Genomic DNA, 27,617 nt, shown 5'->3' on the forward strand with positions numbered 1-27,617 from the left:
AAATGTGTAATCTAAACATCTTGGAGCCTCAGATCCCTCATATATATAAAATGGTAACAATTCATACAAATTTATTTTGTGCATCTGAGATTATATGTGCCAAGCCCAAAATATATATAGTAGGTCTTCAGTAATTGGAAGCTATAAATATCATTTCAGGATCTAAAAATACCGTATTTCAGCTATACCTATAAATATGTCAATAAATGATAAAAATCATTTTTAAAAAACAAGTAAAAATGAAAATAGAAACTTATTAATGTGTTGAGATCTTACATCTGAAGAGCTAGTGCCATTTTCTATCTCTTCCGTAGGTCTAGGAATCTCTTCCAATGCAGATCTTGTACGATAACTGTGTTGATTTGCCTGCTGCTTTTTGGATTCTCCAAGATCCAGGAAATGTTCATGTGCATGATTCTGGAAAAACAGTAAATTAAATTTATTTACAGTATGCTTGAAGAGCTAGCTTTTTACTTTAAAAGTTGTACTTATTATTTCTTTTGTTTTTTTCCTGTATTTTTCTGAAGTGAGAAGCAGGGAGGCAGAGAGACAGACTCCCACATGTACCTGACCAGGATCCACCTGGCATGCCCACTAGAGGGCATTGCTCCATTGCAACTGGAGCCATTTTAGCGCCTGGGGGGGGGGGGAGAGTAAAAGTTGTATTTCTTAACTCTAGCCCGACCAGGCAGTGGTGCAGTGGATAATGCATCAAACTGGGACGCAGAGGACCAAGGCTTGAAACCCCAAGGTTGCCTGCTTGAGTGTGGGCTAACCAGCTTGAGCGTGGGATCATAGACATAACCCCATGGTCACTGCCTTGAGCAAGGGGTCACTCGCTCTGCGATGTTCCTCCCCCAACCCCCCACAAGGCTCACATGAGAAAGCAATCAATGAAAAACTAAGGAAACAAAAAAGCTGCAAAGAAGAATTGATGCTTCTCAGCTCTCTCCCTTCCTGTCTGTCCCTCCCCCTCTGTCTCTATGTCACAAGAGTTCTGAGATGTTCTTCTACCTATCATTAAGATAGAGTGGAAGGTACTAGGGATAATAAACATTTAGCCTCTTAAGCTTTCTGGCCAGACTTGGGTGACTTTGCCAGCTGTAACAGCCTTATTGTCCACTGCCTTTTTTTTTTTTTTTTTTACTGATTTAAACCCACAACTACCCATCTCATGTTACAAAAAGCAAAACGACCCAGAGGAGGATAGTCAAAGAAGCTTTCAACACATGGTCTTGCCAGGAACCATATCAACAATAGTTGTACCAATAAATTTCAAGAATTGGGAGCCATTTCCAACTTTTTCCCAGGAAGGCAACCAATCCTCTATAGTTCAGCAAACTTCAAAGCAATGTCAGCTGTGTGACAATCCAGCACAAATGCATGGCCAGAAATGGTTTAGCTTGGATGGTTCAGGATAATAAACTGAGCCATGAAATCACCTGATTTCATTGGAGGGTTATTTTGCTGCCACAAACCACATTAGTACCAAAAGCATCTTTAACACATTCTTAATATTGAAGCCCAATTGATCTCAGGAAGAACTTCACTAAACGTTTCATGATGCATTTCAACAGACTTTATTTCATTATAGAAGTTTCTAGAGCAAAGGTGACTACCATGCTGAGTTTAAGAACACTAGCTCTTGCATGACACGAAACAGTACCAATACAATCGATTTTGTAGATACCCTAGGATGGATGAATTGATTGCAGAATGCAAACCAGAGCTTCAAGCAACATGGTTCCACCAGCATTGCCATCTTTACAGATAACTTTCCTTCCCCTGAATCAACTGTTAGTATTAGCCCTTGGCTCCACTATGTGGTCACCATTCCAAACAAAAATTAGCACATGTGATACTGGGTAGAGGTTGTAGCCAATTTTCTTAATCTAGGTTCTGATTCCTTGATGTTTTTTTGTAAGTCTTATGGCTGTATAATGGCTCAGTGGAGTCCACTTTGTTAACATTTTACGTTAATTTTAAGATGATTTTTTTTTCTCTTAAGAAACTTTCAGAATGTTGTTTTAGCTGTTTTCAAATCTCACAATAATGTCCTGTTTGGAACATTCGCCAGAGGTTAATTCTAGGAAATGCCTTTTCTTTTTTTCCCCCGAGAGAGGAGGGACTGAGAGATGAGAAGCATTAATTCTTCATTGCGGCACCTTAGTTGTTCATTGATTGCTTTCTCATATGTGCCTTGATGGGGGTGGGGTGGGAGGGAGAGGCTACAACAGAGCCCTTGTTCAAGCCAGCGATCCTGGGCTCAAAACAGCAACCTTGGGCTTCAAGCCAGCAATCTTTAAGCTCAAAGTAGTGACCATGGGGCCATGTCTATGATATCATACTTAAGCCAATGACTCCACACTCAAGCTGGTAAGCCTAAGCTCAAGCTGGCAACCTTGGGGTTTTGAACCTGGGTCCTCTGTGACCCAGGCTGATATTCTATCCACTGTGCAACCACCTGGTTAGACCTGGTTCACTATTTTTTAAAACTCTTTCCTTCCTCTGAATATTTTCTCCTCTTTGCAGACTCTTACTAAATAATACTGCAATACTACTTCTAATCTCACAAATTCGATATATACATATTACATAAATGTTTGTTTTTTACATTTCCCTCATTCTCTCCATTATTTTATATGTTATTGATACACTTGGAGGGAGTTTTTCAACTTGACTTTCCAGCTTATCAACTCATTTTCCAGTGTTTTATATTCTCTTGTTCAACCTGTCCACTGAGTTCTCAATTTGTTTCATTACAATTACCTCTAATAGAAAAGCATCATCAAAACTGCTTGTTACATCAAGTTTCCAATATCCCCGCCCAGCTCTCTGAGAATATACTATTTTGAACATCTGTTTTGTGCATTCCATTAATTTCCATATATACAGCGTATAAGTTTGTTTGTATTCTGGCTCCCACCCACCTCTGACTTCACTGTTAGGTAGTAATGTAGCACTGGGGAAAGAGAGAAGAAAAACACTAAAAATCTAGGTCTAGCTTTGTACTTCTAAAAAATGATTCTGGATGTGTAAGAGGGGGTATGCATCTCAACACCTATAAAACTGCAACCTGAATTCAACTATTCATATTCCTCCACCCACCATCACACTCCCTACAACCAGCCTGGTCACTGAAACTTTTCTGTACTTCAGCCCTACCTTACTGGGGCAGCTATTAGTAATGGCCAAGAGAAAATAAAAAACATTTTCATACAGTACAAGCATACAAGATTTACTCCATACACATTCTAAAAGGAATACTACATGATTTGGTAATTTTATAAAAAAGTTAGGAAATATGCAATGGTATAAAAAAGAAAATTGTTCAACTATAATCTCAAATTTTGACTAATCCTTTGTTAAGAAAGTAATATACTGCTGCTTTCGTTTAACGTCAATATATTTACCTACTGAATTCTACTTCATTAAAAATTGTTATTCTATTGTTAAAGCTTTATAAACAATTTTATATCTCTTTAGGATAAATTTAAAGTCAAAGAACAAACATTTTTAATGCTTCAAATAACGTAGTCAAGGAAAACTTTGTCAACCAATATCTCTTCTCCTTTCTTCCACAAAAATCAAAACTTCTTTGTCAAAATTTCATGAGACTAAATTCCAGCCAACAGGCTACCTGGCACAATGCTGCAGAACAATGACTTCAAAGAACCTTCCTCAGGAGAGCATATGTGCTCTCTGCACCTTCCTCACTGACTTGATTCTCCATCCTACAGCTTTAAATGAGGATGCTGACATCAGGCATAAGGTCAAAGTCACACACAAAAGGAGCAGAAAAATTAAAGAAATTCAGTTCTCAACATTGAGGATATCATACCAGGTCTGGACCTACTGAGGCTTTTATATCAAAGAGGAATATACATCCATGTTGTTAAAGCCACTGTAATTTAGGGACCAAAGCTACTGCCCCAAATCAACTTTATAACTGCTTTCTAAACAGTTTCTATATTAATTTGTACTTCCTACCTGTATAGTAAGTATCCTCTATTATTAAAATAAAAAATTGCAACTGTAAAATGAAAGATGACCTCTAATAATTTGTACATCTGTCATTGTCAGTAGCCTAGTATATAGGCTTTCAAACCATTCTCTGTTCTCATAAAATTTGAAAAACAGAAATAAAGTCATACTAGAAACATTACTGTTCTACTTGCTTTTTACACTTAACAATAATGTATCATGAGCATTTCTCCAAGATAATGGAGTAAACTCTAACTCATTTCTTCAAAAATGCTGTATAATACCCCAAGGGTATATACAGATGTCATGACATGCTACTTTTCTTCCACTAATGAATACAAAGGTTATTCCAATTTTGTAAACAGGGACACTATGAATATCTGTGACACAGCACTTTTCTTTCTAAAAATGTCTTTGAAGTAGTACTATTAAGATACAAAGTTGAGTGTATCTGTTTAATAGACAATACCTTATTATATTCATAAAAGTTGTAGCAATACAACTTACAATCATTATGTGAGTTTATGTTTCCATATTCTTGGATTCTGAGCAAAGGATACAGAAAAGAATATGCTTTCTAGCCACCATTAAAAAAAAAAATAACCCCCACCCACCTACCCACCACCAACAACCAACCAATAAACTCCCCCAAACAAAAAATTATTTGATTATAAGAACAGGTATTATGTGGGGGATCCTAAATATCCCAGGGCATGACACCCTTAATAAAATAAAGCACAAAATGGCAAAGGATTACTTGAGTCCTTTAAAGGGAAGTCACAGAACTGAAAATAAAGTTCTAGAAAAGTAGAATTTAGTTTTAAAAAAACCAAAAGAGGGCCCTGGCTGGTTGTCTCAGCGGTAGAGCGTTGGCCTGGCGTGCGGGGGACCCGGGTTCGATTCCCGACCAGGGCACATAGGAGAAGCGCCCATTTGCTTCTCCACCCCCCCTCCTTCCTCTCTGTCTCTCCTCCCACCCCTACCCCCACCCCCAGCCAAGGCTCCATTGGAGCAAAGATGGCCCGGGTGCTGGGGATGGCTCCTTGGCCTCTGCCCCAGGCGCTAGAGTGGCTCTGGTCACGGCAGAGCGACGCCCCGGAGGGGCAGAGCGTTGCCCCTGGTGAGCGTGCCGGGTGGATCCCGGTCGGGCGCATGCGGGAGTCTGTCTGACTGTCTCTCCCCGTTTCCAGCTTCAGAAAAATACAAAACAACAACAACAACAACAAAAAACCAAAAGAGGAAGAAGCACAAAAGCTGGTTCAAAATTCCCAGCTTTGTTTCATCTAGTTTTCCTCAACTTCAGATTCTAAGGCTCTGAAGCTTTCATGCTAATGGATTTAAAAAATATATATGTATATATAACAGAATTGATAATTGTGATTCCTTGGCACTTAAGCAGGTAAGTATGTAGCTTTCCCAGATAATTACATGACAAACAAAATTATTGGATTCAACTTTTTTCAGATTAAGATGACAGAGAAACCAACAGGGAAAACTAGTAGAGATAATTTACCTATTAATGGAGAAAATAAGCACTATAATTTATAGCAGCACAGTTGACTTTATCTACAAAACAAATAGGTGCAAAACAACAAAAAAACAAAAAACAAGAGTGTTTTACAGTATGAAACCAATGACAGAACTAAAAAAGATCTTGCTTAGAAGTCTGATATAGCCTGACCAGGCAGTGGCGCAGTGGATAGAGCATTGACTGGACTGGGACATGGAGGAATCAGGTTCAAGACCTCGAGATCGCCAGCTTGAGCGCGGGCTCATCTCATTTGAGCAAGGCTCACCAGCTGAGCCCAAGGTCGCTGGCTTGAGCAAGAAGTCACTGGGTCTGCTGTAGCCCCCCGGTCAGATCACATATGAGAAAGCAATCAATGAACAACTAAGGTACCACAATGAAGAATTGATGCTTCTCATCTCTCTTCCTTTCCTGTCTGTCTGTCCTTATCTGTCCCCCTCTCTCTCCTTGTCTCTGTCACACACACACAAAAAAATTCTGATACAATTTATTAAATTTAACAGGCATATAAAAATTGGCATTTGGAGAAATGTATTCTAGAAGGCAAGAAATATAAAATAAAAAAAAATTTAATGGTATAATAGATAACACAAAGAGGTAATCATGGAGTAACTATTAATTTTACTTCATTAATTAAATATCCTATTTAAAATGTTGACATTTTTGTTTACAAAAGGGTTTTAAAATGGTCATTATACTTATGAAGCAAGTATTACACATCAAAAATAATTACTATTTACCTTTGAAACAGTGGGTATTTTACTCTCTTTTGGAGCAGTGAAGTGTTTTCTTTTCTCTTCTGACCTGTAAGTCTTTATTTCTTCTTCTCCCTTTGCAGTTCTCCACTCTTCTTGCCTACTGAAAGAGAATTAAAAGCCACACAGGTTAATTTAGAAATTTTATAACTTATTTATCACTTAAAAAGATATTAGGTGTCAGGAGGAAATGCTACTCTTAAATTTTTTCTTTACAGATGGAGACATGTGATAAAGATTTCTGAGTTTAAATTCATAGATTATATGCTCTGGACATCTGGCATTAAATGACTAAAACATTGTAAAGGCAGACTTTGACTACTTGAACTTGATACTATCAGTTCTGATATGTTATTTGGCAAACCAAGTTTGAGGTTCTGGGAACATCATTATATTCCTGAGATAACTGCTCTCATGGTTAGAAATTGGACTTATTTTGAAAATTATTACCCCAGAGTAGGGTTTATGCTGTGCTATACTTATGTGCCGTATAAAAGGCTAGAATCTTAAAAAAAAAAAAAAAAAAAAAAAAAAAAAAAAAAAAAGGCACAAGAGAACCCTCAAGTTAAATTAATATAACTCCTAAAGTTCCAAAAGAACTACACACTCTCCAGTGAAAGGCAGGACAGGCTTCATTTACGGAAAAACTTCAACTCTATCCAGAAATCAAGCTGTAACTGAGCAACAGAAAAAGTTGAGTAACATTAATTGTGAAATATAATTTCATGAAACCTGAACTTGTAGGGACAAGAGAATTTTAATTTTTTACAATTTTCAAGTTTTTGAATGGCAAAGATATTTAATCTTAGAACTCTTAATTTTTTCAGATTTATTCCAGTGAGGAGTTAATATTCAAATTTGGAACATCTATATAAGTTAGACATTTTTTTACTAGAGTATATTATTGTCATTTTATTTAATTGCAAAAATCTCTGCTGCAGTGGACCATAATTCTGAATGGAAAACAAAATGAGTTAATTTAAATCTTATGAAAAGAATTGCCTTGACTTATTTTTTTGTTATTCCTTAACAATTTATTTGTTTTTTTAAACTTATTAATTGTAGATTCATATGAATAGTTAAAAAATAACAGAGAAAATTCCATATAGCCCTTACTCAGCTTTTCCCAATGGTAATACCCTGCAAAACTATATAGTACAATATCACAACCTGAATGTTGACAAAAATACTCAAAATTTCCCAAATTTATTTTTTCTAATCGTGTTTACTCCTATTCAAGTTTATCACGTATGTTTAGGTTTATGTATCCAATGCCCTAGTCAAGATACAGAATATTTCCATCACCACGAAGATCCCGTGTAGTTCCCATTTATTTATTATAACCATCTTTATCTCCTCCACCTCAGCCGCTCCTCCCAACAATGTTTAGGAATCACGAATATATTCTCTATACTTCTGTCATTTCAATAGCCCATAAATGGAATAATACAGTGTGTCACATCTGATATTGACTTTGCACTCAGTGTAATTCCCTCAAGATTCATTCAAGTGCTTCTATCAATAGGTTGTTTCTTTCTTATAGCTGAATAGCAGTAGTATTTCATGGTGGGAATACCCCACACAATTTGTTTAACCACACACCCACCGAAGATTATCTGGGCTGTTTCTAGGTGGGAATGTAAATTTTAATTTCTTTGGCAAAACTGGTAACTGCATATTTAGATTTTAAAGTACAAAACTACTTTCCAGAGTAGCAACAAACACTGTTTTTACATTCCCATCAAAAATACATAAGTGGCCCTGGCCGGTAGGCTCAGCGGTAGAGCGTCGGCCTGGCGTGTGGGGGACCCAGGTTCGATTCCCAGTCAGGGCACATAGGAGAAGCGCCCATTTGCTTCTCCACCCCCCCTCCTTCCTCTCTGTATCTCTCTTCCCCTCCTGCAGCCAAGGCTCCATTGGAGCAAAGATGGCCCGGGTGCTGGGGATGGCTCCTTGGCCTCTGCCCCAGGCGCTAGAGTGGCTCTGGTCGCGGCAGAGCATCGCCCCCTGGTGGGCAAAGCGTCACCCCTGGTGGGTGTGCTGGGTGGATCCCGGTTGGGCGCATGCGGGAGTCTGCCTGACTGTCTCTCCCCGTTTCCAGCTTCAGAAAAATAAAAAAAAAAAAAACAAAAAAAAAACCACATAAGTGATCCTCAGTTTCTCTAAATTCTATTCAGCATTTGGTGATGTCACTGTATTATAGCCATTCTGATAAACACAAATTATTTAATTTGGGTTTTACTTTGCATTTCCCTAATGGCTAATGATATTCAATATATTTTCATGTGCTTATTTGCCATTTGTATATCCTCTCTGATGAAATGCCTATTCATACCTTTGTCCATTTTCTGATAAAATTGTTTTGTTTACTGTTGATTTGAGAGTTCTTTTTATATTATAAATATTAATCCTCTGTTGGCAATATATTTGGGTTTGATTTTAACTAACAAACTGGTCTAACCCATTTAAGGGACATCTAACAGCAAACTTTAAACTGCATCCCAGGAAGATTCTCTAAAGAATATTAAGTATTAAGAGCAAAGCTCGGAGAAGACAAGATGGCGCTGGAGTAGGCGGACGTACCAACATCCACCTCCCAGAACCAAAGTGGATTACAAACTAATTTTAAGAACCATCATCTGGAAAAACCAACTTCGGACTAAACTAAGAGGACTCTTCAACCAAAGAACACTGAAGAAGCCACACCAAGACTGGTAGGAAAAGTGGAAACGCACAGAGGGCTGCCCAGCTCCGCAGAGCGAACGGCAGCCGGGAGAGACTGGCGTGGCGGGAAGTGAGTTTAGCAGAGAGGGGAGGGTCCTGAGTCCCAGGAACAAAGCCCCAGCAGGCAGCCCCAGAGCCCAGAAGAGGCGTAAGGACAGTATTTAGCTGGAAACAAGACAGGATACTATTTGTGAGAAAGTCTAATTTCTCAGACCCAGAATTCTTTTAAAGGGACCATGCAGAACACCTCTCTCACAACAACTCACCCGGGGTTCCAGGGGACAGGGAGAAAGGAGAATACCAGAGTAGCAGGAAGAGAGTGTAATCTAGGAGGCACAGGGAGAAACATTTTGAGAGACAGCCACCCTAACCCCTGGGTCCAGTCACTCCCCAAATCTGAAGTGAATACTTCCCCCGGAAACAGCAATACCAGCAAAGGGAAGCAGGACGCCAGCCAAACAAGCTCTCCCGCAGTGCTCAGAGCAGAGTTGCTTAGAAGGAGGGAGCTTTCAGGGCTACAGTAGTGAGTGTTAGGGTCTGAGCTGCAGCGCCCCCACCCACAGGGCTGAGGGCTAGCCGGAGGGCAGGCAGCAGTGGGATGCGAAGGGGCTGTTCTGTCAGCCGCCACTGGGCTCACGTGTGAGCACAGTCTTGCCTGGCTGGGGAGGATGGGGCGTGCAGAAGTGGTCAAGCGCAGCAGCCGGCACCTTGTAATCCAGCCTGTGGGAGAAGGGCGGGAACCCCGGAAGGGGTGGAGACCAGCCCTTGAGCAAGGGCGCAGGAGCACAGCCTTGCCCTGCCCGCGGAACCAAGGCTTCTGGCCTGACTTGGGAGTTGGCTCCTCCCACAGGGGTGGAGCCAAAAGCCCAGACAGGCAGAGTTCCGCTACTGGGCTAAGTGTGGGCACGCAGTCCTGCCCAGCCAGTGGAACCAAGGCTAGCAGCCATTCCACGAGCAGGCTCCTCCTGCAACGGTGGGGCGAAAGTCCGGAAACAGGCGGAGACCCGCAGCTGAGCAAAGGTGCTGGCCAGTGCCCTCAGGACCAAGCAAAACACCACCCACGGGGGCGGGGCAAAGGCCAAGGCCAACAAGGCTTGTGCACCTGAGCATGTGAGCACAGCCACTCCCGTGAAGGAGAGGTAGACACACAGTAACAGCCCCAGTGGGCAGGCACTGGCAACGCCCAAACCCAAAAGCCCTAGGCAGCAACAGAAGAGGGGGTGGCGGGCTTGCAGACAGACCATGCCTAGAGAACAGGCCATACCCAGTGGACTCCAGGGGCCAAAACCTTCCTTGACACAGAGAAAATGCGGAGGCAGAGAAATGCAACACAAATGAACCAAGAGAAATCCCGAGAAAAGGACCTAAATGAATCGGATATAACCAAATTACCAGATGCAGAGTTTAAAATAATGATTGTTAGGATGCTCAAAGATATTAGAACAACAATAGATGGCCATTACGAACACCTAAAAAAGAGATAGCAAATATAAAAAAGGATATTGAAATAATAAAAAAGAATCAGTCAGAAATGACAAATACAATATCAGAAATAAAGAACACAATGGAAGGATGGATGAAGCGGAGAATCGAATCAGCGAGTTAGAGGACACGATAAATAAAGGCACGGAAGCACAACAGAAAAAAGAAAAGAGAGAATCAAAAGATCTGAGGAAACTCTAAGAGAGCTCTGTGACATGAAGAAAAATAATATCCACATCATAGGGGTTCCTGAAGAAGAAGAGAAAGAACAAGGGATAGAGACTTTGTTCAAGCATATCATAGCTGAAAACTTGCCTCAGTTAAGGCAGGAAAACATCTCACATGTTCAGGAAGCACAGAGAACTCCATTAAGGAGAAACCAAAGGAAATCAACACCAAGACACATCATAATTAAAATATCAAAGCTAAGTGATAAAGAGAAAATATTAAAAACTGCTAGAGGAAAACAAAGACTATCACCTACAAAGGAGCCTCCATAAGGATGACTTATGACTTCTCAACAGAAACACTTGAGGCCAGAAGGGAATGGCAAGAAATATTCAAAGTAATGCAGAACAAGAACCTACAACCAAGACTACTTTATCCAGCAAGGCTATCATTTAAAATTGAAGGAGAAATAGAAAGCTTTCCAGACAAAAAAAAAATTCAAGGAATTCACTACAACCAAACCAAGGCTGCAAGAAATGCTAAGAGACCTGTTGTGAACAGATCAAAGGAGAAAAAGAATATAGCAAAAGAGGAATACAGTTTTAAAGAATAAAATGGCAATAACCAATTACATATCAATAATAACTTTAAATGTAAATGGATTAAATGATCCAATCAAAAGACATACGGTAGCTGCATGGATAAGAAAACAGGATCCATACATATGCTGTCTACAAGAGACACACCTTAAATCAAAAGATGCACATAGGCCCTGGCCGGTTGGCTCAGCGGTACAGCGTCAATCTGGCATGCGGGGGGGCCCGGGTTCGATTCCCAGCCAGGGCACACAGGAGAAGTGCCCATTTGCTTCTCCACACCCCCCCCTGTCTCTCTCTTCCCTCCCGCAGCCGAGGCTCCATTGGAGCAAAGATGGCCCGGGCGCTGGGGATGGCTCCTTGGCCTCTGCCCCAGGCGCTAGAGTGGCTCTGGTCGAGGCAGAGCATTGCTCCCTGGTGGGCAGAGTGTCACCCCTAGTGGGCGTGCCGGGTGGATCCCAGTCGGGCACATGCGGGAGTCTATCTGACTGTCTCCCCGTTTCCAGCTTCAGAAAAATACAAAAAAAACCCAAAAAACAAACAAACAAACAAAAAACACATAGACTGAAGATAAAGGGATGGAAAAAAATACTTCACGTAAATGGAAATGAAAATAAAAAGCTGGGGTAGCAATACTTATATCAGACAAAATGGACTTTAAAACAAAGGCTAAAGTTAGAGATAAAGAAGGTCACTACATAATGATAAAGGGAGCAATCCAAAAGGAAGATATAACCGTTATAAATATCTACACACCTAATATAGGAGCACCTAAAATATAAAGCAGACTTTGATGGATTTAAAGGGCGAGATCAACAGCAATACTATAATAGTAGGGGATTTCAACACCCCATTAACATCATCAGATAGATCCTCAAGAAAGAAAATTAACAAATAAACAGCAGACTTAAAGGACATATTAGATCAACTCGATTTAATAGATATCTTCAGAACCTTTCACCCTAAAACAGCAGAAGATACATTCTTTTCAAGCACTCATGATACATTCTCTAGAATAGACCACATATTAGGGCACAAAAGCGGTCTCAACAAATTTAAGAAGATTGAAATCATATCGAGCACTTTCTCTGATCACAATGGCATTAAACTAGATAGAAATCATCCACAACAGAAAAACTGAAAAATACTCAAACACTTGGAAACTATATTCCAGGGGTCCCCAAACTTTTTACACAGGGGGCCAGTTCACTGTCCCTCAGACAGTTGGAGGGCCAGACTATAAAAAAAACTATGAACAAATCCCTATGCACACTGCACATATCTTATTTTAAAGTAAAAAAACAAAACGGGAACAAATACAGTATATAAAATAAAGAGCAAGTAAATTTAAATCAACAAACTGACCAGTATTTCAATGGGAACTATGCTCCTCTCACTGACCACCAATGAAAGAGGTGCCTCTTCTGGAAGTGCGGTGGGGGCCGGATAAATGGCCTCAGGGGGCTGCATGCGGCCCGTGGGCCGTAGTTTGGGGACCCCTGCTATATACCATGTTATTAAATAACGAATGGGTAAACAATGAGATCAAAGAAAAAATTAAAAAATTCCTAGAAACAAACGATAATGAGGATACATCAACTCAAAATTTATGGGACACAGCAAAAGCAGTCCTGAGAGGGAAGTTTATAGCATTACAGGCATACCTCAAGAAACTAGAAAAGGCTCAAATAAACAACTTGACCCTACATCTAAAAGAACTAGAAAAAGAACAGCAAGTAAAGCCCAGAGCTAGTAGAAGGAAGGAAAATCAGAGCAGAAATAAATGACATAGAGACTAAAGAAACAATACAGAGCATCAATGAAACCAGGAGCTGGTTCACTGAAAAGGTAAACAAGATCAATGAACCTTTAACCAGACTCACCAAGAAACAGAGAGGACTCAAAATAAATAAAATTAGAAACGAGAGTGGAGAAATAACAACTGATACAACAGAAATACAAAATATTGTAAGAAAATACTATGAAGAACGGTACGCCAAAAAACTAGACAATCTAGATGAAATGGACAAATTCCTTGAAACATATAATCTTCCAAAAATTAATCTGGAAGAATTAGAAAACCTAAACAGACCAATCACAACAAATGAGATTGAAACAGTTATCAAAAAACTCCCAAAAAAGAAAAGTCCTGGGCCTGATGGCTTCACAAGTGAATTCTACCAAATATTCAAAGAAGAACGAACTCCTATCCTTCTCAAGCTATTTCAAAAAATTCAAGAGGAAGGAAGACTTCCAAGCTCCTTTTATGAGGCGAGCATAATTCTGATTCCAAAACCAGGCAAAGACAACAAAAAAAAAGAAAATTATAGGCCAATATCCCAATATTCATCAGGGGATGAATTTATATGCAAAAATCCTCAACAAAATAATAGCAAACCAGATCCAGCAATATATGAAAAAAATCATACACCATGATCAAGTGGGATTTATTCTTGGGAGGCAAGACTGGTACAATATTAGCAAATCAATGTGATTCATCACATAAACAAAAGAAAGGAGAAAAACCACCTGATAATTTCAATAGATGCAGAAAAAGCATTTGATAAAATCCAGCACCCTTCATTATCAAAACTCTCAGCAAAGTGGGAATACAGGGACCATACCTCAACATGATAAAGGCCATGTATGAAAAACCCACAACTAATATCATACTCAATGGGCAAAAATTAAAAGCAATACCGTTAAGATCAGGAACAAGGCAGGGGTGCCCCCTTTCACCACTCTTATTTAACATAGTCCTGGAAGTCCTAGCCACAGCACTCAGACAAGAAAAAGAAATAAAAGGCATCCAAATTGGAAAAGAAGAAGTAAAACTATCATTATTTGCAGGTGATATGATATTCTATATAGAAAATCCTAAAGTTGCAGTCAAAAAACTACTAAAACTGATAAATGAACTCAGCAAGGCGGCAGGATATAAAATCAATACTCAGAAATCAGAGGCATTTTTATACACTAACAATGAACCGTCAGAAAGAGAAATTAAGAAATCAATCCCCTTTACCGTTGCAACCAAAAAAATAAAGTACCTGGGAATACATTTAACTAGGGAGATTAAACACTTGTACTCGGAAAATTATAAAACATTGATAAAAGAAATCAGGGAAGATACAAACAAGTGGAGGCATATTCTGTGCTCATGGTTAGGAAGAATAAACATCATTAAAATGTCTATATTACCCAAAGCAATTTATAAATTCAATGCAATACCGATTTAAATACCAATGACTTACTTCAAAGATATAGAACACGTATTCCAAAAATTTATATGGAACCAAAAGAGAACACGAATTGCCTCAGCAATCTTGAAAGGGAAGAATAAAGCGGGAGGTATCACACTTCTGCATATGAAGTTATATTATAAGGCCACTGTACTCAAAACAGCCTGGTACTGGCATAAGAACAGGCATATAGATCAATGGAACAGAACTGAGAACCCAGAAATAAACCCACACTTTTCTGGACAACTGATATTTAACAAAGGAGGTAAGAGCATACATTGGAGTAAAGACAGCCTCCTCAACAAATGGTGTTGGGAAAATTGGACAGTAACCTGCAAAAAAAATGAAACTAGACCACCAACTTCCACCATTCACAAAAATAAACTCAAAATGGATAAAAGACTTAAATATAAGCCATAAGACCATAAGCATTTTAGAAGAAAACAGGCAGAAAGCTCTCTGACATCTCTCGAAGCAATATATTTGCTAATTTGTCTCCACAGGCAAGTGAAATAAAAGACAGGATAAACAAATGGGACTGTATCAAACTAACTAAAAAGCTTCTGCACAGCTAAAGACAATAAGAACAGAATAAAAAGACAAACTACACAATTGGAGAATATATTTGACAATGCGTCTGATAAGGGTTTAATAACCAAAATTTATAAAGAACTTGTAAAACTTAATACCAGGAAGACAATCCAATCAAAAAATGGGCAAAAGAAATGAACAGACACTTCTCCAAAGAGGACATACAGATGGCCAATAGGCATATGAAAAAATGCTCAACATCACTAATGATTAGAGAAATGCAAATTAAAACCACAATGAGATATCACCTCACACCAGTCAGAATGGCACTCATCAATAAAAAAACACAGAATAAGTGCTGGCAAGGATGTGGAGAAAAGGGAACCCTCCTGCACTGCTGGTGGGAATGCAGACTGGTGCAGCCACTATGGAAAACAGTATGGAGATTCCTCAAGAAATTAAAAATCGAACTGCCTTTTGACCCAGCTATACCACTGTTAGGAATATACCCCCAAAACACCATAGCACTGTTTGAAAAGAAGAAATGCACCCCCATGTTTATGGCAGCATTGTTCACAATAGCAAAGATCTGGAAACAGCCCAAGTGTCTATCAGAGGACGAGTGGATTAAAAAGCTTTGGTATAGGCCCTGGCCGGCTGGCTCAGTGATAGAGCGTTGGCCTGGCGTGCAGAAGTCCCGGGTTCGATTCCTGGCCAGGGCAAACAGGAGAAGCGCCCATCTGCTTCTCCATCCCCTCTCCTTCCTCTCTGTCTCTCTCTTCCCCTCCCGCAGCCGAGGCTCCAATGGAACAAAGATGGCCCGGGTGCTGGGGATGGCTCCTTGGCCTTTGCCTCAGGCGCTAGAGTAGCTCTGGTCACAACAGAGCGACGCCCTGGAGGGGCAGAGCGTCGCCCCCTGGTGGGCGTGCAGGTGGATCCCGGTCGGGTGCATTCGGGAGTCTGTCTGACTGTCTTTCCCCGTTTCCAGCTTCAGAAAAATACAAAAAAAAAAAAAAAAAAAAAAAGCTTTGGTATATATATACTATGGAATACTACTCAGCCATAAGAAATGATGACTTCGGATCTTTTACAGCAACATGGATGGACCTTGATAACATTATACTTAGCATAAGTAAATCAGAAAAAAACTGATTTTTATGTCCCACTTATGTATGATTCCATACATAAGTGGGACATAAAAATGAGACTCAGAGACATGGACAACAGTGTTGGGGGTACAGGGTGGGGGGTGGAGAGGGAGGGGGTTGGGGGAGGGGCACAAAGAAAACCAGTTAGAAGGTGACGGAAGACAATTTTATCAATGTCACTCCATCAAAATTAATAAAAAAAAATAGATAGATAATTACAAAAAAAAAAATCCCCGACTTCATGGAGCTTACATCATCTACAGATAGAGATGGACAATAAACACAAGAAAGTCACATTAAAAAAAAAAGAGCAAAGCTCCAACAAGGTCAAATATCCTTTGAAATAATGGCCACAGTCATGCTTGACCACAGATCAATGGTTAAGCCCACCCCTCCACCCCAGAAGAAAAAGAGATTAAAAGGAGAAGGATATCTGGAGAGAAACAAACAGTTCCAATTCTTCATGTTTCTTTCCTTCTATGTGCTGGTAACTCCATCAACTAGTAATCCACACCTGGCCTCTTTTCACCTGTTACTCATTTTTCTCCAGGAGAGGAGAAGTTACCATAACTAATTGTGAAAGGAAAAATCAGCTTAGTAATATATTTTAAATGCTCTACATTTTAAAGAACAAAACCAACTGCTTCTCCATAGGGAAAAATACAGTAGCCCAATGTTACCTGTGTTTGGGGTTTGTTATTAGATTGTACACTTTCATTCAGGAAAAAGCCACATGTTCACAGCTGTATCAATAACAAAAAGTAATATTCTGATTATCTTATTTGTGTTTTCAATTATTTCAGAACTACTGTTAAAAAAAAGGAGTGTTATTTATTGCACCCCTTCAAACCCTAATATTAGAATTAAAAAGTAGACAAGAATCCAACTAAAAATAAACTGAGATCTAATTTTCATTAAGAACATCTGGGTATATTTCCCATCAGATAAAGTTGTTGTTCAAATTTATACTCTAGGTGTGTATTTAATCCTACCCTAACACAAATTTGAAGTGTTGTCCAATCAAAAAGCATAATCTATATAACCATTCAAATTCAAAATTATTTACTTATTTTAACCATAGATGCACCTCGACTTATGATGTCCCAATAACCCCATCATCGTAAGTTAATTCTGGAGGTAGAAAATGCTTAGGGCACCTAAATTACCCAACATCATAGCTTAGCCTACGCTATCTTTAACTCAACTGACTGTCAATGCCAAGCCATCATTATGAGCAACTTATTTACCACATATCGCTAGCCCAAGAAAAGATCAAAATTCAAATTTTAGCTAAGGGTTTCTACTGAATGCAAATCACTTTCATACCATTGTAAACTCAAAAAATTTTGAGAACGGTCTGTACATAATTACTATTATCCTTTGAGTTTAAGAACTAGAAAATTCTAAAATCAAATTCCCATTATAATAGTACAGTAGTATAATATGCAATGACTATCCTTTGGTTTAGATGGACCACATTCATGAATATTTCATTACTGAAAAATTAAAAGGACCTGCCTGACCAGGCGGTGGCGCAGTGGATAGAGCATCGGTCTGGGATGCAGAGGACCTAGGTTCGAGACCCCGAGGTCGCCAGCTTGAGCGCGGGCTCATCTGGCTTAAGCAAAAAGCTCACTAGCTTAGACCCAAGGTCGCTGGCTCGAGCAAGGGGTTACTAGGTCCACTGAAGGCCCGCGGTCAAGGCACATATGAGAAAGCAATCAATGAACTACTAAGGTGTTGCAACAAAAAACTGATGATTGATGCTTCTCATCTCTCTCCATTCCTGTCTGTCCCTATCTATCCCTCTCTCTGACTCTCTCTCTGTCCCTGAAAGGAAAAAAAAAAATTTTAAAAGGACCTGAATACAAAGTTCCTCATAGCATGAACCTCAAAAATAAGGTTATATCAAATCAATACTTTTTAATTTATCCATATATATTTAAATATAAAAAGAATCATTTAAATATATAAATTATTTATAGAATGTATTACCAAAAAATACCTTTTACAATGCCTCTGAATGATATGAGAAAAATTCATTAAAAACTTAATTGTAACAAACTTCTACAGCATTTTAAGCTAGAGTTAATTAAGACGAGTTAAGATTTAATATGCTACTCAATAAATTTCATATGTAGTCAATTCAAATTTATTATTTCCCCCCATTCACTTAACTTATTCTCCCTTCATATCCTTTACATGAATCTTCTAGAAAGGAACATATATATAAATTTTATTTTTCTCCTGTCATGAATAGTTTAAAAATACTAGTTATTCAGATAAATCTAAAATAAATCACAGGGTTGAAAAGGCCCTATGAAGACCACAACTGAAAATGAACCCAAAGTGATACGAAAACAGTAAAAATTAGAGCAGAACTAAATGAAATAGAGAACAAAAAAAGTATATAAAAAGTAAATACAACAAAGAGCTGATTCTTTGAAAAGATCAATAAAATTGAAAAACCTCTGGCAAAACTCACTGAGGAAAAAAAGAAGACGGACTCATAAAAACAAAATCCAAAATAAAAGAGGAGAAATTACCAGACATCAGTTATACAAAGAATCATAGTGGAATATTATGAAAGATTATATGCCACCAAATTCAACAACCTAGAGAAAATAAGTAAATTCCTGGAACTATACAATCTTCCTAGACTGACTGTAAAACCTAATAGACCTGCCTGACCAGGTGGTGGTGTAGTGGATAGAGCGTCGGACTGGGATGTGGAGGACACAGGTTTGAAACCCTGAGGTTGACAGCTTGAGTGCAGGCTCATCTGGTTTGAGCAGGCTCACTAGCTTGAGCCCAAGGTCACTGGCTTGAGCAAGGGGTCACTCAGTCTACTGTAGCCTCCTGGTCAAAGCACATTTGAGAAATCAATCAATGAACAACTAAGGAGCTGCAACAAAGAATTGATGTTTCTCATCTCTCTCCCTTCCTGTCTGTCTGTCTCTATCTGTCCCTCTCTCTCTCTCTCTCTGTCTCTGCCACCAAAAAAAAAAAAAAATCTAATAGACCTAAAAGCAGGAAGAAAATAGAAACAACCATCAAAAACCTTCTCCAAAATAAAACCAAAACCAGAAGGTTACACTAGTGAATTCTACCAAATACTCAGAAATATTTGGTATAGTACCTATCCTTCTCAGTCTTTCAAAATACAAAAGAAGAAGCAATACTCCCTAACATATTTATGAGGCCAACATGATTCCAATACCAAAACCTGGCAAGGACAACTCACTCACCCCACCAAACAAAAATAAACAAAAAAAACTACACAACAAATATCTCTAAAGGCCCTGGCCGGTTGGCTCAGCAGAAGAGTGTCAGCCGGGTATGTGGAAGTCTTTGGTTCGATTCCTGGACAGGGCACACAGGAGAAGCATCCATCAGTTTCTTCACCCTTCCCTGTCCTTCCTCTCTGTCTCTCTCTTCCCCTCCTGCAGCCAGGGCTCCACTCGAGCAAAGTTGGCCCAGGCACTGAGGATGGCTCCATGGCCTCCGCCTCAGGCACTAGAATGGCTCCGGTTGCAACGGAGCAATGCCTCAGATAGGCAGAGCACCACCCCTTAGTGGACATGCTGGATGGATCCCGGTCAGGCGCATGCAGGGAGTCAGTCTCTCTGCCTCCCTGCTTCTAACTTTGAAAAAATACAAAACAAAACAAAGAAATCTCTAAAGACTACACATTGAAAAATCATAATCAAATACTAGCAAAATCAAATATAACATATTAAAAAAATAATACGTCACAACAAGTGCGATTCATTCCAGGAGCACAAAGAGAGTCCAGCATAGGTAAACCAATCAATGTGATACACCGTATCAACAAAACAAAGAACAAAAATCATATGAACCTATCAAAAGGAGCAGAAAAGACATTTGTTTAGATACAACATCCTCTATGTTTAAAACAATAAAATGGGTATAGAAGAAAAGTACCTCAATAAAATAAAGGATATATATGACAAATCATCAGCTAATATACTAAACAATAAAAAATGAAGGCTTTCCCTCTAAATCAGAAACAAGACAAGGCTACCCAGTCTCTCCACTCCTATTAAACATAGTTTATTGGGATAGAGAAGTAAAGGTATCACTTTTTCAGATGACATAATCTTGTATATAGAAAACCCCAAAGACTTAACCAAAGAATTATTAGAAACAATAAACCAATACAATTCCAGCCTAACCAGGCGGTTGCGCAGTGGATAGAGCGTTGGACTGGGATGCAGAGGACCCAGGTTCGAGACCCTGAGGTCGTCAGCTTGAGCGCGGGCTCATCTGGTTTGAGGAAAAGCCCACCAGATTGAACCCAAGGTCACTGGCTCCAGCAAGGGGCTACTCAGTCTGCTGAAGGCCGGTGGTCAAGGCACATATGAGAAAGCAATCAATGAGCAACTAAGGTGTTGCAACGCGCAATGAAAAACTAATGATTGATGCTTCTCATCTCTCTCCGTTCCTGTCTGTCTGTCCCTGTCTATCCCTCTCTCTGACTCACTGTCTCTGTAAAAAAAAAAAATTAAAAAAACCACAAAAAACCAATACAATTCCAAGATGGCAAAAAAGTAGGAGGATGTTCCAACTGCCACCTCCCAGGACCAAACTGGATTACAATTTAAGAACAATCATCTGACCAACCTTAGACTAAATGAAGAAGAGTACCGTATTTCCCCATGTATAAGATGCACCTTAATTTTGGGTATCAATTTTTGAAACAACAATATGTATTACATAAAGTTATTTAACTCAAGTTTTCTTCATCATAAAATTCATACAACTTCTTCATCATTGTCAAAACTCCCATCCATTAGCTTGTCCTCGTGTGTCTGATGACGAATCACTGTCTTCAACAATGAGAGCAAAAACAAGCACGAAAAAGCATGAAATGCAAGTAAATACCCAAGGATCATAGAATAAGCCACATCAAGACTGGTAGGAAGGCCAGAGACACGGAAAGGGTAGTCCCACTCCCAGGAATGGGTGGCAGCAGAGGGTCTGGAAGGACTCTCAGTGCAGAGGCTCATGTTGAGAGGGGAGGGCCCTAAGCCTCAGGTCAGGCACCCCAGATTAGAGCACCAGAGCCTAAAAGAGGTGCCTACATAGCAACTGGCTATGAAAAGCGTTGAGGTTTCGATCTGCCAGAAAAAGAGGGGAGCTCTGGGAGAATGAGACGCCATCTTCAAGTGTCCACACAGAAAATCTCATTCACAGCCACTTACCAAAACTCCGCCACAGGAAAGGCTGAGAAGACTAGAGTTGCAGGAGGGGAGTGTGAGGTTGATGGTCCAATGAGAGACACTGGGGGATTCTCCAATACTGCAGTTTCCATCTTTCTTAGGTGGAGCAGTCCACTCTGTGGGGCATCAGCCAGGGGGAAAACAATCATCCTACCTTCAGGAAATTCTCTTTCCCCACTCTATGGAGACTAAGCTATCCAGAGAAATCAGCCAGGAAGCAAGGAGTGTTTCAGAGATGCAGTTTTCCAGCATTGAGGCCAGAACACCTCCTACACAAAGAGACTCTGCCTAGACGAGTGGTTCTCAAACTTTTTGAAGTCAGGGCGCATTTAAAATTCTACAAATAATTGTAGGAGCACTATATACAAATTTCTAAGAAATATGTTATAATAATTAAGTCAAATATTAAAGAAAAAAATATAAAATCCAAGTGTGCTTCTATGGTAATTAAACGAAATAAATACGACAAAATAAATTAAGATTAAAAAACATGTTTGTTACATTTTTTGAGTTATGCTTTTTAGAATTCGTAAAAAAGGGGTTAAAAAATAAATAAAATGCCAAAAAAGTTATCTTTTTTTATATATAGTTACATTTTTAGTAAGATTTAGTAAATTCGGCAGGTCCCGGTGCAAATGTGTTAAGTTTTTTTATTCTTGTGTTAATAAGACATGAGCCTGATGTGTCCTAGAGATTTCTTCAATGTTTGGGCATATATCTGAAAGGCAAACTCTCATTTCCTCATCAATACATTGAAGAATTCCTCTCTTTTTACTCTTAGTTGTGTTGAATGCAGAAATCCCCCACTATATATAACTCTTAACTTTACACCAAACAAAGGATAGAAAAAACTTGCCTCCAGTCTTTCCGGGGAACATGGGGGGGGGGGTAGTGTAAACAATCCAGCACCACAGCTTAACAGTCTTTTGCAACCTAATCAGGCAAGTGAGGTGGGGGGTTGGACAGACCATCAGCTTACAGCCAATTCCCCACACCTCTGTCCCCCTAAAATCTAAACTCCAAAAATCCTGTTGGTTTTTTGGTCCCCAACAGGTACATATTTCTTTGGAATACCATAGGGCACACCTGGAAATCTTTTAGGGTGCACCAGTGCACCCTGGCGCACACTTTGAGAACCACTGGCCTATGATTGGTGCTTCCATCCTATGGGAGACTCAGTAGAAACTGTCCAGACTGCTGGCAGACCACATCTCTGGGCTTCAGAGGCCACACCCACCAGACTCCTGATGGTCACACCCAACTGAGGTTTGTGAAAAAAGTCTGGACAGAATGACACATCCAGTAGAGGGGTAGAAGGACACACCCAACACTATTGCTAATCCCTGAATTGCTTTAGGCTTTGGAATCCACCAGAGGCTTTATTTCACTAGCCAAGTACAATAAACATAGAGCAGACAGAGGCTGTAGGAGGTAGGCTAGGGGAAACTTGGCCTTTTGCTCACCTTTACCCAAGGGCAGTGTGGGTAAAAGCCAGCCTAGGTGTGCGGCTTGGTATTTCCACGTGCACCTGGGCTCAGCAGTGGCAGCCACTAACTCTGGATTACTTGTAGTTCCAACAAGATTGCTGACGGCCAGGGACAGGCAGAGTCCCCACTGGTCTGTACGGGGTTCCATAAGGGGTTCCCTTCAGGGAGGCCCAAGGCAAGCAGACCCAGAGACCAACTATGGAGAGCATTGGTTCATGACCTAACAACCCTTGCTGGCAGCCTGTCCTAAGAAAGGGTTCATCAGACACCTGGCCCAGATCAGGTGAGCTCCACTTTCTGTGATTAGCACAAGCAGAGTGGCTTGCAGGGGTTGAGCTTCACAGTTAACAAACCAGGTCTGGATATCCTGTCCCACTGGGCTAGGTTTCATAAGGGGAAGGGAGAGAAGATTAGAGCAGAGATATTCAAGGTGTGGATCCTGTGGAGCCTACTGTTTGGTCCGGTTGATGGGCTTAGCCACATTCTGGGGGGGCACAGTCAGTCCCAGAGGAGGACTCTCTCAATCCTCCTCCTCCCTGACATAAGGGGCTCCCCAGCTGGAAGAACTTCAGCAGAGGTGACTGTCAGTCCAACTCAATCTGAACCTACTGCTACTACACTGGGGAGAAAATAGAATTGGAGTAATTTGGTGACAGCCAACACCAAACTCAATGGCGAAAAATTAAAAGCAATTTTAAGATCAGGAACAAGACAAGGTGCCCCCTTTCACGATTCTTATTCAACATAGTTCTGGAAGTTCTAGCCACAGCAATAAGTGTCTGAGGGATTAGGCTCTGAAGTATGGGCTACTTTCCCCATACTGAGCTCCTGACTAAGAGACCTCTGAAGTAGGGGATCCTGCTAACGTTGTATTCCCAACCACAGCTGCCCAAACCCATCAAGCTTGCAAGCTGTAGAGGGGTTGGTAGGGTAAGGCCAGTCTAATCCTACACTATAGTCTTTCTACAGAAGACTCTGTGGGAAGACTCGCAGCTGCAAGAGGAGAAGGAGAACTTGAAAAGTGGAGGTTGGTGCTTTTATGAAGCTGCTGTTATATCTAAGCAGGAGAAAGCTGATCCTCATACACAGTTTGGGCCATCCTACACTACCCAGACACAGAAAACACAGACACAAACGGAAAACAGAGCAGTAGCTCCAGACAGCTAGCCTATGAACGTTACAAACAACTGCTGACACCAACCCCAAAAGACCCAGAAACAACATAACCTGTAGTGAGTGGCAGACTGCACCAATGTTAGAATCACCTATTTACACAAGTAGAACACCCAAAAGAGGAGTCCAACAGGCACCAGACACTGCAGAGAATATACCCAACAAGACAGACTCTTTAGTGTCTAATACACATGATCAAGGTTGACCTTTAGAGCCAGCTAGCCTGAAGGGATAATGGTACCCACAAAAGGACCACAGCATTCAATATTCAAATACAAAAGGAAGGTAAATACTACCCTCAAGAAGCATTCCTAGAGCAAAGAACTCAGATAGACTGGAAGTCATCTGAGACGGAACCCATCGTCTTCAAAAAGACACTACAACAAATTTCAAAGTCACAGTAGTGCTACCTAATATAGACAAAATGAGAAAAGAAATATGACCCAAAGAAATCAACAAGAGGAGTCCCCAGAAAAATACCTAAATGAAATGGAAGAAACCAAAGCTATCAGACATAGAGTTTAAAACAATGGTTACTAGGATGCTCAACAATCTTATAGCAGCAATGGATGATCACAATGAGAACTTAGAAGAGACACCAAGCATCAAAAAGGACATTGAAATCATAAAAAGGAATCAGTCAGGAATGGCAAATATAGTATCAGAAATGAAGACTGCACTAGGAGTCAACAGCAGGCTGGATGTAGGGAAGGATCAAATCAGGTTTAGAGGACAAGATAAATATAAGCACAGAAGCAGAGCAGCAAAAAGAAAAGAGAGTGAAAAAAGACTGAGGAATCTCTAAAAGACCCGTGGAACAACATGAAGACACACAACACTGGTATGATACAAGTTCCTGAAAGAGAAGAGAATGAACAAGGGATAGAGAACCTGTTTGAAGAAATCACAGCTGAAAATTTCCCTAAATTGATGAAGGAAGAAGTCACACGAGTTCAAGAAGCACTGAGAGTTCAATTAAAGATGAACTCAAAGATGTCTACATCAAGACACATTATAATTAAAATGCCAATGTTAGGAGACAAAGAAAGAATACTAAAAGCTGTAAGAGAAAATCAGTTAATTACCTACAGAAGAGACCCCATAAGGATAACATCTGACTTCTCAACAGAAACACTTGAGGACAGAAGTGAATGGCAAGAAATATTCAAAGTGATACAAAACAAGAATCTACAAGCAAGACTATTCTGTACAGCAAAGTTATCATTTAAACTGAAGGAGAAATAGAAAGCTTCCCAGATAAAAACAGGCTCAAGGAGTTAATTACAACCAAACCTGTACAGCAAGAAATATTAAATGGATTGTTATAAAAAAAAAAGAAAAAAATTGTAGATTTAAAGAAAAAATGGCAATTAATAAGTACATACCACAAATTTAAGAGGATTAAACACTCCAATAAAAAGAAATAGGGTAGCTGCATAGCTAAGAAAACAAGACCTGTATATATGCTGTTTACAAGAAACCCACCTCAGAACAAAAGATACATACATGTAGACTGAAAATGAAGGGATAAAAAAAAATATTTCATGCAAAAAAAAAAAAAAAAAAAAGGCTGGGGTAGCAATACTTATATCTGACAAAACAGCCTTTAAAACAAAGGCTATATAAGAGACAAAGAAAGTCATTATATAATGATAAAGGGAGCAAGCTAACAGGAGGATATAACCATTGTAAATATTTATGCACCCAATATAGGAGCACCTAAATCTATTGATGGACATAAAGAGTGAAATAGACAGCAATACTATAAAAATAGGGGATTTTAATACCCCCACTAACATCAATGGATAGATCTTCCAGATAGAAAATTAACAAAGAAACAGTGGCCTTCTACACCACACTAGATCAACTGGTTTAAATTAATATTTTTGGAACCTTTCACCCCAAAGCAACAGAATATACATTCTTTTCAAGTGTTCAAGGTACATTTTCTAGGGTAGACCACAAGTTAGGACACAAAACAAGTCTCAAAAAATTTAAGAAGATTGAAATCATATCAAGCAATTTCTCTGATCGCAATAGCATAAAACTAGAAATCAACTTCAATAGAAAAACTGAAAAAACATTCAAATACTTGGGAGGCTAAATAGCATGTTATTAAATAATGAATGGGTTAACAATGAGATCGAGACTGACCAGGCAGTAGCGCAGTAGACAGACTATTGGACTGAGAAGCAGAGGACCCAGGTTTTAAACTCTGAGGTTGGCAACTTGAGTCCAGACTCACCAGCTTGAGTGTGGGTTGCTGGATTGAGCATGGGATCATAGACATGACCCCATGGTCGCTAACTTAAGCAATGGATCACTGGCTCTGCTGTAACCCTCTGGTCAAGGCACATATGAGAAAGCAATCAACGAACAACTAAAGAGCTGCAACAAACAGCTGCAATGAAGAACTGATGCTTCTCATCTCTCCCTGTTTGTCCCTATCTGTCCTCCTAGCTGTCTATTTCACACACACAAAAAAATCCTTAAATGAAAATAAACATACATCAACTCAAAATCCATGGGACACAGCAAAAGGACTTGTGAGAGGGAAGTTCATAGCATTACAGGCATACCTGAAGAAGAAAAAGCTCAAATAAACAACCTAACCTAAAAGAACTGGAAAAAGAACAAGAAGTTAAGCCCAGAGAAAGTGAAAGAAAGAAAGAAAATAATAAATATCAGAGCAGAAACAAATGTCAGAGAGGCTAAAAAACAATGACCATCGAAACCAACAGCTGGTTGTTTTGAAAAGGTAAACAAGATTAACAATCTTTAACAAGACTCCTGAAGAAAAAGAGAGGACCCAAATAAATAAAACTAGAAATGAAAGTGGAGAACCAACAACTGACACTGCAGAAATAAAAAGGATTGTAAGAAAATACAATGAAGATATAAATGCCAAAAAAATTGGACAACCTAGGTAAAATGGATAAATGCCTAGGATCGTACAATCTTCCAAAACTCAATCTGGAAGAATCAGAAAACCTAAACAGATCGATTACAACAAATGAAATGAAAATAGTTATCAAAAACACTAAGCCAGTGGTCAGCAAACTCATTAGTCAACAGAGCCAAATATCAACAGTACCAACGATTGATATTTTTTTTGAGAGCCAAATTTTTTAAACTTAAACTATATAGGTAGGTACATTGTTATTAACTTACTTAGGGTACTCATAGACTGACCTTTGCTAATCATTAGGTATTTTGTGGAAAAGCCACACTCAAAGGGCCAAAGAGTCGCATGTGGCTCATGAGCCACGGTTTGCCGACCACTGCTCTAAGCAAACAAAAGTCCTGAACCGAATGCCTTCACAGGCAAATTTTACAAAACATTCAAGAAATAATATCTATACTTCTCAAGCTATTCCAAAAAATTCAAGAGGAGGGAAGACTTCCAACTCATTTTATGAGGCAAACATTATCCTCATTTCAAAACCAGGTAAAAACACTACAAAGAAAGAAAACTATAGGCCAACAACCCTGATGAACATAGATGCTAAAATTCTGAACAAAATATTAGCAAACCAGATCCAGCAATACATTAAAA

General features: G+C 39.6%; 1 protein-coding gene across 2 annotated transcripts in view; it reads right to left on the bottom strand.

Annotated features, from left to right (window-relative positions):
• The window catches only part of PHIP (pleckstrin homology domain interacting protein), a 163,228-nt gene that overhangs the window by 39,608 nt on the left and 96,003 nt on the right, over positions 1-27,617 (bottom strand). Inside the window, exons 20-21 of one of the 2 annotated variants that reach the window (XM_066253951.1) lie at positions 6,253-6,367; positions 277-417 (exon numbers count right to left, since the gene is read on the bottom strand). In XM_066253951.1, the coding sequence (XP_066110048.1) occupies positions 277-417; positions 6,253-6,367 (256 nt within the window). Of the gene's footprint in view, positions 1-276; positions 418-6,252; positions 6,371-27,617 lie in introns of both variants that reach the window. The other variant, XM_066253944.1, reaches the window with a different exon arrangement.

The sequence above is a fragment of the Saccopteryx bilineata genome, chromosome 1 (genome assembly GCF_036850765.1).
Source record: "Saccopteryx bilineata isolate mSacBil1 chromosome 1, mSacBil1_pri_phased_curated, whole genome shotgun sequence".
In the NCBI taxonomy this organism is placed as follows: domain Eukaryota; kingdom Metazoa; phylum Chordata; class Mammalia; order Chiroptera; family Emballonuridae; genus Saccopteryx; species Saccopteryx bilineata.